The following is a 14579-nucleotide window of genomic DNA, read 5'->3' on the forward strand; positions in this document are numbered from 1 at the left end:
GGGTCCTGCATTGCAAGAGGGTGTTTTTTGGATGACACACCCCAGAATTGGGCTCCCTCCTCTCTGGTTCCAAGTGCATCACCCAAACACCGAAGCTGCCAAGTCACTGCAGCTCAGCTGAGCATCGGGTGGTCAGTGCGCATCATAGCTACCAGTCGGATGGTCGCTTAGGCTTTTATATATATAGATGCTTATGTGTGACTACAAACATTCTATAAGTTTACCTTTGGTAATGGATTCAAGGAAGGAGATGAACAGAAGTAAACTTTACCTCAAGCAGAACAGAAAGGTTTTGTTCTGTTCATTTTTATCCTAAAGCCTATATTTACTTCCTCTCAGGCATTCCTTCAGGAAGTGTTGTGACCCCTCCCACAGAGAAGGGCTGCCTCCCCCTGTGCTCCCACGGCATTCTGTACACCACTATGAGAGCACTTCACATTCACTTGTAGTCTTACTCACTGGCTTCTCAAGTTAGTGGAGCGTTCTTTTGAGGGCAAGGACTGGCTTCTCTTTCTACATTTTCAGTACCTGGTGGAGTGCCTGACACATAGCAACTGCTTAGTAAAGATTGGAGGAGGGAAAGAGGGAAGGAGGGAGGGAGGAAGAAAAGAAGAGTCCTATATGAAGATTAACAAGGCAGCAGTATACAGCACTATTGAGAAGGTCGTATCAGGAGACAAGGAGGGCTGGCCGGAAAGAGAGCAATGATTAGAATGAGGAATGGAGTTATCTTACATGAAAGCTTGGGGTCTGTGAACTAGACAGCCAGGTGCTCCAAAGCAGCTAGGAAGCAATAATTGCCAGCCCCTCAGCCTCAGGCATATTCCATGTGAAAGAAGGTGTGGCCACTCCACAATCCCCACAATGCCACAAGGGCCTTGTGACTTCTTCAAGCAAGGAAGAAGCCCTGAGGACAGCTTCTGATCATCTCACCTTTCTGCCGGAAATACCCAGGGACCTCTGCAAGTGACGTGGCAATCCATGCTGCCTCTAGATCACCTTTGCTGGCTATTTTCCTCACAGGGTGTTAGAATTGAAATAATCCATGTAAAGCATTTAGCACAGTCCCAGGCAGAGAGTAAGCACTTAAGGTAGAAACTATTATTATTAAGTAATTTACAGAATCTCTTCAAGAGTTCTAAGCACTGCTGCTGCAAGTCATCAGGAAGGCTTCATTCCCAACAAGACCCAAGCCTCCCCGCTGATCTCTGCAATAAGCATACTGTCTTCCTAAGCACATTTAAAATAAACTAGAAGCTGTTGCTTTTGTATTTCTTACTTTTATCATCATTTTAGAATTAAGCTGGCCTTATCAGACCCCAAGTATAACAGCACACTGTCATCTTAGAAAGCTAGAATTTAAATAACCTTTACAAATTCAGTACATTTTCCTTTGTCCCATCCCAACAGCTGGACCGTGCCCCACGTGGCTAGCACTGGAATTCACTTACCACAGTCGGAGGGTCATTCCATTCTTCATAGGAGATGGCAGCATAGGGGTAGATCCGGTCATTGATAATCTGCAGGGTGGCCAGGGCAATGGCTTTAATTGACTGGAAGTATGCTTCCCAGAACCACCGTGCCTGCAAAGAAAACAACACTGTTTTAAGTGAGCAAACAAGTGAGAGCAGAAGAATTAGCTGCTCTATCGCACCCGACGCTGGGTCTGGGTAATTCCTTTATTCCCAAAGAGGGGGGAGCCTATGGCAAGTGCTCCCTGCTGTTCACACCAGCTCCATCAGAAGTGTGCATTTATCAAATGCGATCAAAATAGAATGTGAGCAAGGGACGCGTACACTGGATTCAATTTAGATATAAGAGAAATTTTGTGATGATGAAAATATCATGGTTACACCAGAGCAAGTTTATAGTCTTGTTAAAGATATGACAAAGTGCAGAAACCTTAATTGCACAGCTCACTGAATTTACATGTATGTACATACTTATAACTATTACCCAGGTAAATACAAAGAACATTCCAGCACCCCAGAGGATCCCCTTCTGCTGTGCCCCAGTCACCCCTCTAAGAGTAAATCCTTCTTTTGATGTCTAATGTGTCCACTACTAAATTTCATATAAGTGGAATCAAATATTTACTCTTTTCTAACTACTTTTGCTCAACACTTATAATATTTAAGTCAGATTTTGGTATTAAGATTATGCTGGACTCATAAAATGAGTTGAAAAATATTCCTTCTTTTTCTATTCCTTGAGAAATTTTATGTAAGATTGGCATTATTTCTTCCTTGAAAGGTTTAGAAGAATTCATCAAAAAAGCCATCTGGGCTAGGTGTTCCTTGTGTGTGGTTTTAAATCATGGATTAATTTTCTTTCATAGACATATAATTGTGTGTATCTTCATGTGTGGGTCAGTTTTTTTTTTAATTAAATCTTTATTGTTCAGATTATTACATTTGTTCCTCTTTTTCCCCCCCCCCCATAACTCCCCTCCTCCCAGTTCCCGCCCCACCCTCCGCCCTCACTCCCCACCCACTGTCCTCATCCATAGGTGCACGATTTTTGTCCAGTCTCTTCTGTGGGTCAGTTTTGTAAGTAGTATTTTTCAAGGACTATGTTCATTTCAAATAAATTGTTAAATTTATTAGACTAAAAGTATGTGTTAACATCTTTTTAATGCCTATAGAATCTGCAGTAATACACATTTTGTTCATGATATTGAGAATATGTGTTTTCTCTTTGCATGTGAGTCTTACTAAGGTTTATCAATTTTAACAATCTTTAAAAAATTTGGTTTTGTTGATTTTTTTATCATATAATTTTCTCTACTTTTTCTTTTCTGCTCTTATTTTTATCATTTTCTTTCTTTCATTTTGGAGGACTTGAGTTCACTGGTATTTAGTTTCTTAAGACTGAAGTTGAGATAACTAATTTCAATATTTGTTTTTAATATGTGCATTTACTTCTATGCACTATTTTAAATGCATACCAGACATTTGTATCTCGTTTTCATTATATTTTAGGTTAAAATTGTCTAATTTCCATTGTGATGTCTTCTTTGGCCATGAGTCATTTTAGAAATATGTTGTTTAATTTCCAAACATTTTGGGATTTTCTATTTCTCTGTTACTGATTTCTACTTTGACTGCACTGAGATCTGAGAATATAAGTGTTCTTTCAATACTCTGTAATTTATTTAAACTTGATTTGTGGCCTAAGCACTTTATTCTTGCAAATAATCTATAAAAAAGCATATTCTGCAGTTGATGATTATAATTCTATATAATAAAACTCTAATATGCAAATCAACCAAATGGTGGAACGACCGGTCACTATGATGCATACTGACCACCAGGGGGCAGATGCTCAACGCAGGAGCTGCCCCCTGGTGGTCATTGCGCTCCAAAAGGGGGAGCGCCACTCAGCCAAAAGCCAGACTCACGGCTGGCAAGTGCAGCGGCAGTGGCGGGGGCCTCTCCCACCTCCACTGCAGGCGGGTGGTAAGGAGCGAGGGGTCCTGGACTGCAAAAGCCCTGGAATGCAAGAGCGACGGGGATCGGGCCTAAGCCAGCAGGCAGACTTCCCACAAGTGGTCCTGGACTGAGACTCCCCGCCCCCACCCCAGTGCATGAATTTCATGCTCTGGGCCCTCTAGTGTTTTATAATTATCAAGTAGAGTAAGTTGATTATCAGTGCTGTTTAAATATTCAATATCCTTACTGATTCTTTTCTACTTGATGGTACTCATATGTACATGTATATGTGTTTATTTCCACACTCTTTCAAATTTGTGTTCTCAAGGCTTGTTTCAAAATTATCTCTTGTAAAAAGAATATAAATAGATTTTAATATTTATTCCATCCAAAAATCTTCAACCTTCCAATTGTACATAAGTCCCATTTACAGTGTGATCATTCAGTTTGATTCATCTGTTCTTTGGTCCTTTAGTTCTCCTTTCTTGCCTTTAAAATTGATCAAACAAATTTAATTATTATTCCATGTTTTTCTTCATTAGATTGCTGGTTTTTTAGTCTTCTGTTATTCTTTTAGTAGCTATCCTAGCAATTAAAGTAAGCATCATTGATTTATGTATGATATTATACTTCAAATTAGTAACTTCACAACTTATCGACAATATAAGAAAACCTCTGTTTATTCTCTCGCATCTGTTGTGCTATCAGTGCCAAATATTTTTCTTCTATAGCATTTTCAATAGCATAAGACATTATCATTGATTTTAAAAGTAAATTTTCATTTACATTTACCATATATTTTCCCTTTCTGATATTCTTCATTTCTTCATGCACATTTGAGCGTCCACCTCAAATTATCTTCCTGCTGCTTGAAGAACTTGTTGTTTTTGTGGGGGTTTTTTGGTTTGGTGTTTTGTTTGTTTGTTTTTGCTGCAGGTCAGCTAACAGCAAATTCTCTTAATTTTTATTTGTTTGAAAATTTCTTTTTTCCCCCACATTGGCTTTGGAAGCATATCTTTGCTGAATAGAGAATTTTAGGCTAGGAATCTTTTTTCCTCAGCACATTATAAATACAATTTCATTGTCTTCTGGCTTCATGCAATTTTTGCTAATAAATCAAAGCTATTGGACTTACTGGTGCTCCTTTGAAGACAACATGACTTTTAATTCTAACTGCAGTTAAGCTTTCTCTGTCTTTGGCTTACAGCAGTTCAACATGACATGCCTAAGTTTGGCTCTTTGCATTTACCCTACTAAAGAGTGCAGAGCTTTCTACAATCTGTGGTTGGATGTCTTTCACTGCTTTTAGAAAACTCTCAGACAATATTTCTTTAAATACTGGTTCTGTCCCTTTCCTCTTCTTCTAGGGCTCTAAATACACACATATGAAATGTTTTTACTGCATCCCATGTCTCTTATTCTCTTTTCTGTATTTTTTCTCTCTGTGCTCCAATCTGGATATTTTCTACCAATTTTCTCATGGTCCAATAATTCTCTCTTCTTTTTGTGTGTGTCTAAACTGCTATTAAACTCATGTGTTAAATTCTTACTTTCAATTCTTACATTTTTCACTTCTAGCATTTTCATTTGACTTTTTAAAAACAGATTTCATATCTTTGTTGAAATTCTTCTATTTTATTGAACTTAGTTCCTGACAGATAACACCAATATCTGAATCACCTGTAAGTCTCTTTCTACTATCTGTTTTATCTTTTCATTTTGTCATTTGGTTTCAAATTCTAGCATGCCTCTTAATTTTTCATTTGCTAGATATTCTGTGTATTAAAAACTGTTGAGGTTCTGGATGATCCAGATTATCTTCCTTCTAAGAGTGTAATATATTCTGTCAGGCACAGCAAATGCAGTCAGAACACTTTAATCCTGTTAGTGGTTGGTTTTAAGTTTTATTAGGCCCCACTTTTTTCAGCTTTTTCTTACTCTTATAGTATGGCCTTTGGAGCTTTCAGTTAAAGCCTGGGTTAATTACCAGGACGCTTCCATCTTGGCAGGCCTGAACACACCTTTATCTTGTCACTATATATGATTTACACAGCTTGTTAAGCACCCAGCTGCTTCTTTCTAAAGAGATTCTTGGAGTCTTGCTCTGATCATGTGCACCTTGGAAGTTGGCAAACACCTCAAGGGACATTGCATGCCCATTTTATCTTACTTCCCCCTGTGGTCCTCTTTTCCCTTGGATTCTGTCTTTTAAATTTCAAATACCTTCATAAGCCCTAACTCCAGCTCTCAGCCCTGTGGTACTACTGCTTTCTGCTATGACTCTATACCCCTATGTTGTGAATTAGAATGTGCCCTAAGGGAAAAGACTAGAGTGACAAGGTAGTTCACCTGAGTGTGCTTCCTTCCTGTCAGGAATCCCAGTCCCTCAAATACTGACTGCATTGGTTGCTCTTCAAAGTCCCTACACTGTTGTTTTATCTATTTTAATAAGCTTTTATACTTCTTTTTCTTTTTTTGGTAGGAGTGGTTACTTCAATACCAGCTACTCTGTCATCGTCCAATATAGTGTTCTGAAAGAAGACAGTTTCTTTGTCAAGCAGAGTTTAAACTCAAGTTATTAACAAAGCAGGATGCTGGTCTAGATGATCTCAACTTCAATGAGACCTACGATTCCACTCAAAATCAGAGACCATTAGGATTTACACAGGGGTGAACTATGAAAATTTAACATGAGGAAATTGGAAGCATAACCAAAAGAAGTGAAGGAAAAAAATACTTTCTAGTCTAGACTTGTCAACTTTAGTTCTGTTGCTGAGCAAGTCCTCAATTCATCAGTTAAAGCCCAGGATAACTTCTGAGTTATGTGACTATCCTCTCCACTAATTATATGAAAAAGGCAAAAGCATCACAATGAGAATTTCTCCTATTCAATGAAAAGCTGAAACAGATTTAGCTTCCAAAGGCATCTGACTTAAGCTGTCTTGTAGTTTCCCATCTGGGTACAGCCTGGCGGCCGGCTGGCTGCCTGCAGCTGCTTCTCCAACCTCATTCCTGTGTAAATTCACGTTGCTGCTTCCCCCACCCCCAACCTGCCATCATCCAGTCAAAATATTTACAATTTATGAGACCTGAAAGAATCTGTCTTCTCTATGAAACCTTAATTGATCACCCCAAATATCAACAACCTCCCGTTAATGAAATCCCGCAGCACTTACAGCCTTTACCTTACAGGTTAGTCCTGTTATATACTGTCCTATAATTGTTTTACTGTTATTTCAGATGATCACTTTTCTCTCTCCAGCTAGACTATGAGTTCCCTGGGTGTAGAAATAGGCTTTCTTTTCTTTTTTTATTAGCATCCTTACAAATGTAAGAATGTTTTACCTGCTGCAAAGCACTTTTGTATCCATGATCACCTCTGCTCTTTATAACCAGCTTGTCCCTTATTCGGAGCAGATATGTACAAGTTTCATTTCATATGTGAGATACAAAGGTGTTAAGTGGCAGAGTCACAACTAAAATCCATGAATCTTAACTCTAACTCTAAACTCAGACCTTTCCCTATTCCATTCCAGAGAATTCAGAATATCAGCACATGGCAAGTTTTAGGAAATAGTTATTTTTCAAGAAACTGAGAGGTATAAAAATGCACTAAGAAGCATGAGCCCACACATTAATACTCACATCCTAAAATTTACTTTCCTTTCTACCTAGATGGGTCCATCATCATATGTTCTTTTTATTTTAAATCATATTCAAATTAAACCATGCTCAAACTTAAGAATTTCAAGCTTTATGATCATATTTAATCACAGTGGAGACAGCAGCCTTTGGGATTTATAGGAAACAATGATTGGTAACAAATCCACCTAGAATATCAGGCAAAGGCACAATTGTAGGACAGAGCTTCTCATTTAAGATGTCTCAAATCATCTCCTTCTGTACACCAAATGGCAGTCACTCTACGGAAGCAAGCTTTGCCAATAATCATAGTGCAAGTGTTTCAACCTGAGGCTTAACTGTTTCTGCGGGACCTCTGTACCACCTTGAAGTATTTAGGAGCATTATAATTTACAGCCCCTCCAGAACGCAATGGCAGCCACTTGTCGGTAGAAAGAAGTTTGCAACTATCCTGGCCATAACCAAATGCAAAAGCTTATGTTTGGGTGGGTTTTCCCCCTTAAAACATGAGCCACATTTATCTCTATCTGGAAAGTTTAAATGAGGGATTCTTCCCAGCTATGCAAAAGCCCCAGTCACCCTACAATGTGGGAGCTACACAGTTGCTGAGTTAAGTCACATGTGAACTGGCATACCAACATAACCGTGGACACAGTGTTTAACCTTTCTTCATTAAACAAATACCACCATAATTTTATAAAACATGCATACTCCAAAGCATATAAATTACAAAGTTCCTAGAATCCTTTCAAGCACGAGAATAATAAAGTTCTTCAAGGGCAAGGATTAAGCCAACTTAAAACGACCATAAGCAAACAGGTACTTCAAATTGAAATTACATTTATACATCAATTAAATGTACTTAATGTCTCTGATTTTCAATACCATAAAACTAACAGCAATAATACAAGTTTAAAGGAAGCCAGTGCAGTATAGTATAAAGAGCCATGGCTATGAGCATCTTGCACAATTTCAAGTTTGAAATCTGTGAGATGAAGATCCTAACACCTATCTCATGAAGCTTTAATGATTGATGAGATGAGGTTTATGAAGCTTCTTTCTTATAAAGTCCTAATGCAAAACAGACAATCAGAAAATGTTAGCTCTCTCCTCAAAACTTACATTCATCCTGTCCTCTTAGGGTCTTCATCACTTACATTAGAATGCCGTTAACACTTTTTGTTTTGGGAATGGAAGAAGAAAGAAGAGAGACAGAGTAGGATCTCAATGTTACACTCCAGCCATCTCAATTCTTATAGACAGTAAAGAAATCCAACTGGTCAGATAGTAGAGAAATAATAAAAATACATCAAATAGGAGTGTGACAGAACTTTATAATGACAAGTACAGCAACCAATAACATGTGCCTTGTAGCCGATTCTCTATGCTTTCAAGGAAGAGGACAGTACTTCTGCAGAAACCATGGGTGTGGGAATGCATCTGGCTTTGCTCACACTGAATTCCCAGCCTCTAGCACAGTGCCTGTCAAAGAGCAGTCAGTCAAGTGTTTGTTGAAAGAACAAACCCACCCAACAATACTGCCTCATCGGCACAAGGAGGCACAGGCAACTCACGGAACTTTCCGAATCTTCTAAGTTCCAACCCACGAAGTTAAAGGGGCAAATAATCATTTAATAATAATGACTGCATCTTGTATACAGCATTTTAAAAGATGAAAGATGAGGGGCGTGGATTTGAGGGAGAAAAACAAAATTTCAGAAGGTGACAAGCTCCTCCAGGAGAGATGGGACACACATGATTTCAGCTTTGGAAGACTATGGAAGGGAGAGGTGGCTACCATAAAAGCAGCCAAAGAAGGCAACTAAAATTTTAACGAATTCTTAAAACTGAGTGGGCTAGTAAAACACTGTGGAAGCTCCAAACACAGGGTAGTCCGCATTCATTTGCAAGTTCTATTCTACCGGGTGTTTTTGAGAAAGACTGCAGAAGGGAAGGAAACCCAAGAGAGTCCTGAACAGCACACACCTAAAATCCCTGCCCATTTCTTGGAGTTTTTTCTTATCCAAAGCAAAGGCTTTTCAACTGCTGCGGGAGGAGCAGAAAATGCTCCCAACCCAAGGTCAGGCACAGAGGCACTGCCTCTGGGAGAGGAAGGAAAGGCAGCCTGCCACTGGGGAGGGTTGAAGCCACAGCCCCTGCAAGCTACACCCTAAGCCATGCACTGAGGAAGCCACCCTCCAACCAGGAATCCCAGACTAGGCTACACGCCCTGTGGGAGCAGAAGCAAAAGCCACCGGTCCCTGGAGGACAAGTAAGAAAACTTGCGCAGGTCAGGATCCTGCTCTGACACCACGCAGAGGTCAGCTACTAGTAAGAGAGGGGCAGGGCACTCTCCAAGCCAAGATTCCCTGCAGCAGACAGCTGCCACGGGCAGAAGCAGCAGGAACTCTGAGAAGGCCCCACAAATGGGCCTGCCTGGGACTGAGGCTGGGCCGGGGGGTAGGGAGAACCCTACTGCCCCCATCAAGAGCCAGCACCTCACACAAGCAGTGCAAGTCTCCCGCTGAGGGGGAAGACCTCCTGGCAGCACAGGCAGCAGGGCCTGTGGAAGCGCAGGGTGAGGTGGGGAGTCTGAGAAAAACCTCAGTCCTCGGCCCCACACTAATAGCACAGTAGCAGCAGCTGACCGCTGGCGGCACCTGAGTCTGGGGTGTGCTGAAGGAAGTCTAGCCACAGGAAAACCCAAACCCAGCCCAATGACCAGAGTGAGTGACCTCCCACACGCATGGCCTGACAGAAGAAGCGGTGTGTCCGTTTCTGGACACGACATTTACCGGAATCTCCTGTTTCTCTACAGAGAGTGTCCATCATTCCACCAAAATTTATCAGGAACAAATAAACAAAACAAACAAAAAAAGAGTAAACAACCCACTGCCATAATACAAAGCTGTCTAAAGAACCAGACCCAAAGAGGACCAAGATGGTAGAACTATCCGACAGGGACTTTAAAAACAATTATTAGTAGTAAGTTAAAGACTCTAGTGAAAAAGGTAAGCAACTTGCATGACTAGGTGGGGGTTTTCAGTAGAGAGATGGAAACTAAATAAAACATTCACCTTCTCCCTCAAAAAGCTTAAAAAAACACACAGCTGCACCATTAAAGATGCAAAAGTACTCTGCCTCTGAGCAGCTAGGAAATTCAAGAGATGTGAGCTATAGGAAACTTTCTCTTAACACACTCACACTGACAGAACCATTTATTTCAGGCGAAGGGCTGGAAAATATTTCCACACCTCGTGGATTAATTTTTCAAAGCTGTGTCTGAAGATGAATCTGAAACTTCCAAAGGGATTCCAAGTCTTTCCAAACACATGTACGAAAGGCGCCCACGTCCTTTCCTTTGTTTGCTGTGACAAATGGGACCGCGAGCATCCCTGCCTGTCCAGGCTTCTATGCCATAAGGGCGAGCGCGCAGGAGCAGGGAGCCAAGGCCCTTCACGAGGAACTTTCCAAGCACCCTGATTTCTAGCTGAGAATGGCCACAAACAAGACCGGTTTTCTTCCTTCTTTTGCTTACTCCATTTTGATAAACGTAAGAGTTAGATGACAACTTACTTAAAATTAGGGGAAAGAATATCAACAAAACCACTCAGAGGCACTTCTCATGTGGCAAAGGGTTTAGAAAACTGTACAATGCCCATGTGACCAGATTTTCTGGAGGAGTTCACAAATATTTGATACACCTTTACTCAAGGATTCAATAAACAACAATAGAACTTGCCTCCTTTAAAATAAAAAGGCATTCCTGAAACATAAAAGGCTACAATACCTGGGATTTATCAGTACAGCATTTTTTTCTTAAAACGTTTATCTTGTTAATTTAGTTACATTGAAAATACCTTACTACATAAAATACGAGTGTGCTTTTTTCTCTCCTCCCGCACGAAGCTGCTTTATTTGCCCTCTCCACATGCATCCTCCCCCTGGAAGTCTGTGATATCTCTCAAGGCCCTTTTCCATCCTCGGGGACAGTGTTTCCAGCCCCATCATCTCAATCACTTGAACACGGCACTTGAGGAACCCACACATATCACACTCACTGGAATTTTACCCAAAACCACAGACATTTGTTCACAAAACAGGAAGCAGAGTTCATTTCACAATTTTTGGTAAGTGTAAGTATTTGTGTGTGTTTTTTACTTCTTTACCATGCAAAGTTGTAACTGCTTTCTTTTTAAACTTTTTATTTTGAAATAATTTTAGACTTAGAGAACAAGTGCAATCTTAGTGCAGAGCGCCCCCAGATTCCCCTCAGCCTGAGCTGCCCCCAATGTTAGCCTCTTGCCTCACCATGGTATAATGATCAAAACTAAGAAGTTAACTAAACCATAGACTTTTCAGATTTCCTCAGTTTTCTTCTAAGGGCTTTTTCTGTGAACTCTGACCCAGGTCAGCACATTGCATTTAGTTGTCATGTCTCCTTAGTCTCCTCCAATCTGTGACAGTTTCTCAGTCTCTCCTCATCTTCCATCACCTGGACACTTTTGAGTAGAAATGGTCAGGAATTTTGTAGACTGTCCCTCAGTTTGGATTGATCTGATGTTTTCTAATTATTAGAGGTTATGGATATTAGAAAATACTAGAGGTGATATGCCCTTCTCTTCACATCGTATTGGGAGATATCTGATAACAACATGACTTATTACAGGTGAAGTTAACCTTGGTCACCTGGTTAAGACGGGGTCTGTGAGGTTTCTCCATTATAAGGTTACTACTATTCCCATTCCATATTCTATTCATGTCACCATGTTCAGTCCAAATTCAAGGCGAAGATAATTAAGCTCCATCTCCTGGAGGAAGGAGTACCAAAAAAATTAGCACACTATTTTTTTTAATACATTTTTTATTGATTTCAGAGAGGAAGGGAGAGGGAGAGAGAAAAACATCAATGATGAGAGAGAATAATTGATCGGCTACCTCCTGCATACCCCCTACTGGGGATTGAGCCCGCAACCCTAGTATGTGCTCTTGCCCGGAATTGAACCCAGGACCCTTCAGTCCATAGGCCGATACTCTATCCACTAGCCAAACCAGCTGGGGCTAGCACACTATATTTAGTGTATTTTGAAAGGAATAAAAACCATGAAGTTGAATTCACTGAGTCTTATAAATTTTTCAACCTCGTTTATTTATATACAGTATGGCATTCTATTAAAATCCTTAAATCTATGGGGATCTGTGGCTGATAGAAAATATTAAAACATTTTCTTTCCTCATTAATAATTTCACTAAAATTAATAACATTAAGTTGAAGCCTGATAACATATCTCATCTACTTAAAAGAGAAAAACATATAGCCAATTTTTATTAAAAATATTAGATGTGAAATATGTTAAAGACCTCAAATATTTCTAAAATTTCAATGCTTTTAATCTAATACTTTAACTTTACTCTGATGTACAATGCATTACTGTACAAAAATTTAGTATCCAATTTTGTAATTTGGAAGAGAATAAAATAAATCTAAAAAATTAGTGTAATAAGAAAACAGAAAGGAAAGAAATTTGAAAATAAACCCTACAGCTTTCCATAGATTTGCTATTAAGAAAACCCTTGAGAATCAGCTAAAAGTAAAAGTAAAAATTTATAAAGTAACCAGCTACAAAATAATTTTTAAAGTAAATACAAAAAACCAAACTCTCACATCCCAGCAATACCCAGTAAGATTACACACGTACACACACACACACACACACACACACACACACACACACACACGAATTAGTATTACCCCAACTTCTCACAGTCCAGATTATTCTTAGTCCTTCTGATAGAGGTCAGCTGACTCCCCATCATCCATCACCTCCTTTTCTAATTCATCTGACAATTTTAACACAAAAATCAGGATGTATTCTCTACTCCCTGATGTTTTAGGGGGTGGAACTTACCTTCCCAGCCAAACTAACAATTTACTAGCCCCCACTGAAGGGCAAGGATTCAAGAAATTGGCCCATAAACACTACAGATTTAGGGTAGTGGGTTTCTGTGGGTTCTCATGACTTCTTTACACTGGTGTCCTGAAGCCCCTCTAGAGTGAGGCTCAAGTGTCTTAGAAAACGGGAATGGATTAAGGTAGAATGCCCTTGTCAACGTCACCACTCATTTTTCCCAGCAGCAGCAACAACGCAGGACTAGACGTGGCTTAACCAGTAGGGTCTCTATTTTAAGCTGTGCTGCTCCGAGGGAAGAGCTGAGAACTGTTTAAATGCAGCCACGGCCCAGTGCAAGACCCAACGTGTCACACCTTAGTGAGCATGGTTTTGCTCTTCTCCCAGGATCTCATACAGAACCCATGATTCTTACTAAGAATTAGTAACTCCTAGGATTTAGTCTCAATTTTATTTTTACCTCATTCCCACATTCTCAGCCTTCTAAAAATATACTAGAATTTAGTATCCACAGATTTGTTGTTGTTGTTTTGTCTTGTTTAAAATAGTCTTTATCCAGTTGGCACATAGGAAATGAAAAGAAAAAAATCACCTTAATATTAACAAATGCTGTTATGGAACTGCGCAACACTAAATGGACTTTTCTCTTTCTCGCCCTTCTCAGAACTTTGAGAACTTGCTCAAAACCTTGTCTCTTGGCTGGCTACAAGGTATTTACCTCTTTAAATCTAACTTTCTCCATGCCTAGCATTTTGCTAGCCACCTCTTCATTTCCCCCCTTCTCCTGGCACTTCGATGAAGACATTTTTACATGGTGTCCCAGGCAATGTCTCCCTAGCACTGTCCCAAGAATTTCTGAAGAACTCTCAACATCAGAGCAGTCCGATCCCAAGTGAACAGCTGAAGACACAACTTTCCCTTTGTATAGCTCAGTTCCTAGGAATTCTCAATCTCATTCTTCCATCCCAAACTATGAGTCACTCAAAGGTTAGAAAAACAAGCAAGTACATGGACCAGTACCCAAATACTATTCTGAAACAGCGCTGGTGGGAAAATTCTCAAAGGTTCATATACAAGCACATTTCACCCACTTAGAAGCAAAGCTTTCCTCTGTTCACCTCCAGTCTCAGCATTCATATTTATGGGAAGTGATTACAGATTTAATATGCAGTTAGTTCCACTTACTTATCGGAGAAAATGGCTACAGCATATATTCCTTAGTCATCACAAAAATGTGAGAAAGAGGTCTAAATGATGAAGTCTAGGGGGGCATGCAGGAGGCAGGAGATCAATGCTTTTCTCTCATCGTTGATGTTTCTATCTCTCTCCCCTTCTCCCTTCCTCTCTGAAATCAATAAAAATATATTTTAAAAAGATTATTCTTTACCCATTCCACCCCACCCACCTTTTTGGTGTACCTTACTGCTACTGCTCATACCTGGTAAGAAGCTGAGAATGGGATTAGGAAAAAACACCTCAGAAGTGGATTCCACAGTAGGAGCCACTAAAGGACACCTATTGAGAGCAGTATGGAGTTTCCTCAAAAAACTAAAAATGGAACTCCCATTTAACCCAGTGATCCCACTTCTAAGACTAT

The 14579-nt window shown here is 39.9% G+C and overlaps 1 protein-coding gene across 2 annotated transcripts in view; it reads right to left on the reverse strand.

The window, feature by feature from the left end:
* EXT2 (exostosin glycosyltransferase 2) overlaps positions 1-14579 on the reverse strand; it is a 121469-nt gene that overhangs the window by 64486 nt on the left and 42404 nt on the right. For both annotated transcript variants that reach the window (XM_059709597.1, XM_059709599.1), the window contains exon 8: positions 1452-1583. In XM_059709597.1, the coding sequence (XP_059565580.1) occupies positions 1452-1583 (132 nt within the window). The remainder of the gene's footprint in view (positions 1-1451; positions 1584-14579) is intronic.

This window comes from Myotis daubentonii, chromosome 9 (genome assembly GCF_963259705.1).
Source record: "Myotis daubentonii chromosome 9, mMyoDau2.1, whole genome shotgun sequence".
NCBI classification, from domain to species: domain Eukaryota; kingdom Metazoa; phylum Chordata; class Mammalia; order Chiroptera; family Vespertilionidae; genus Myotis; species Myotis daubentonii.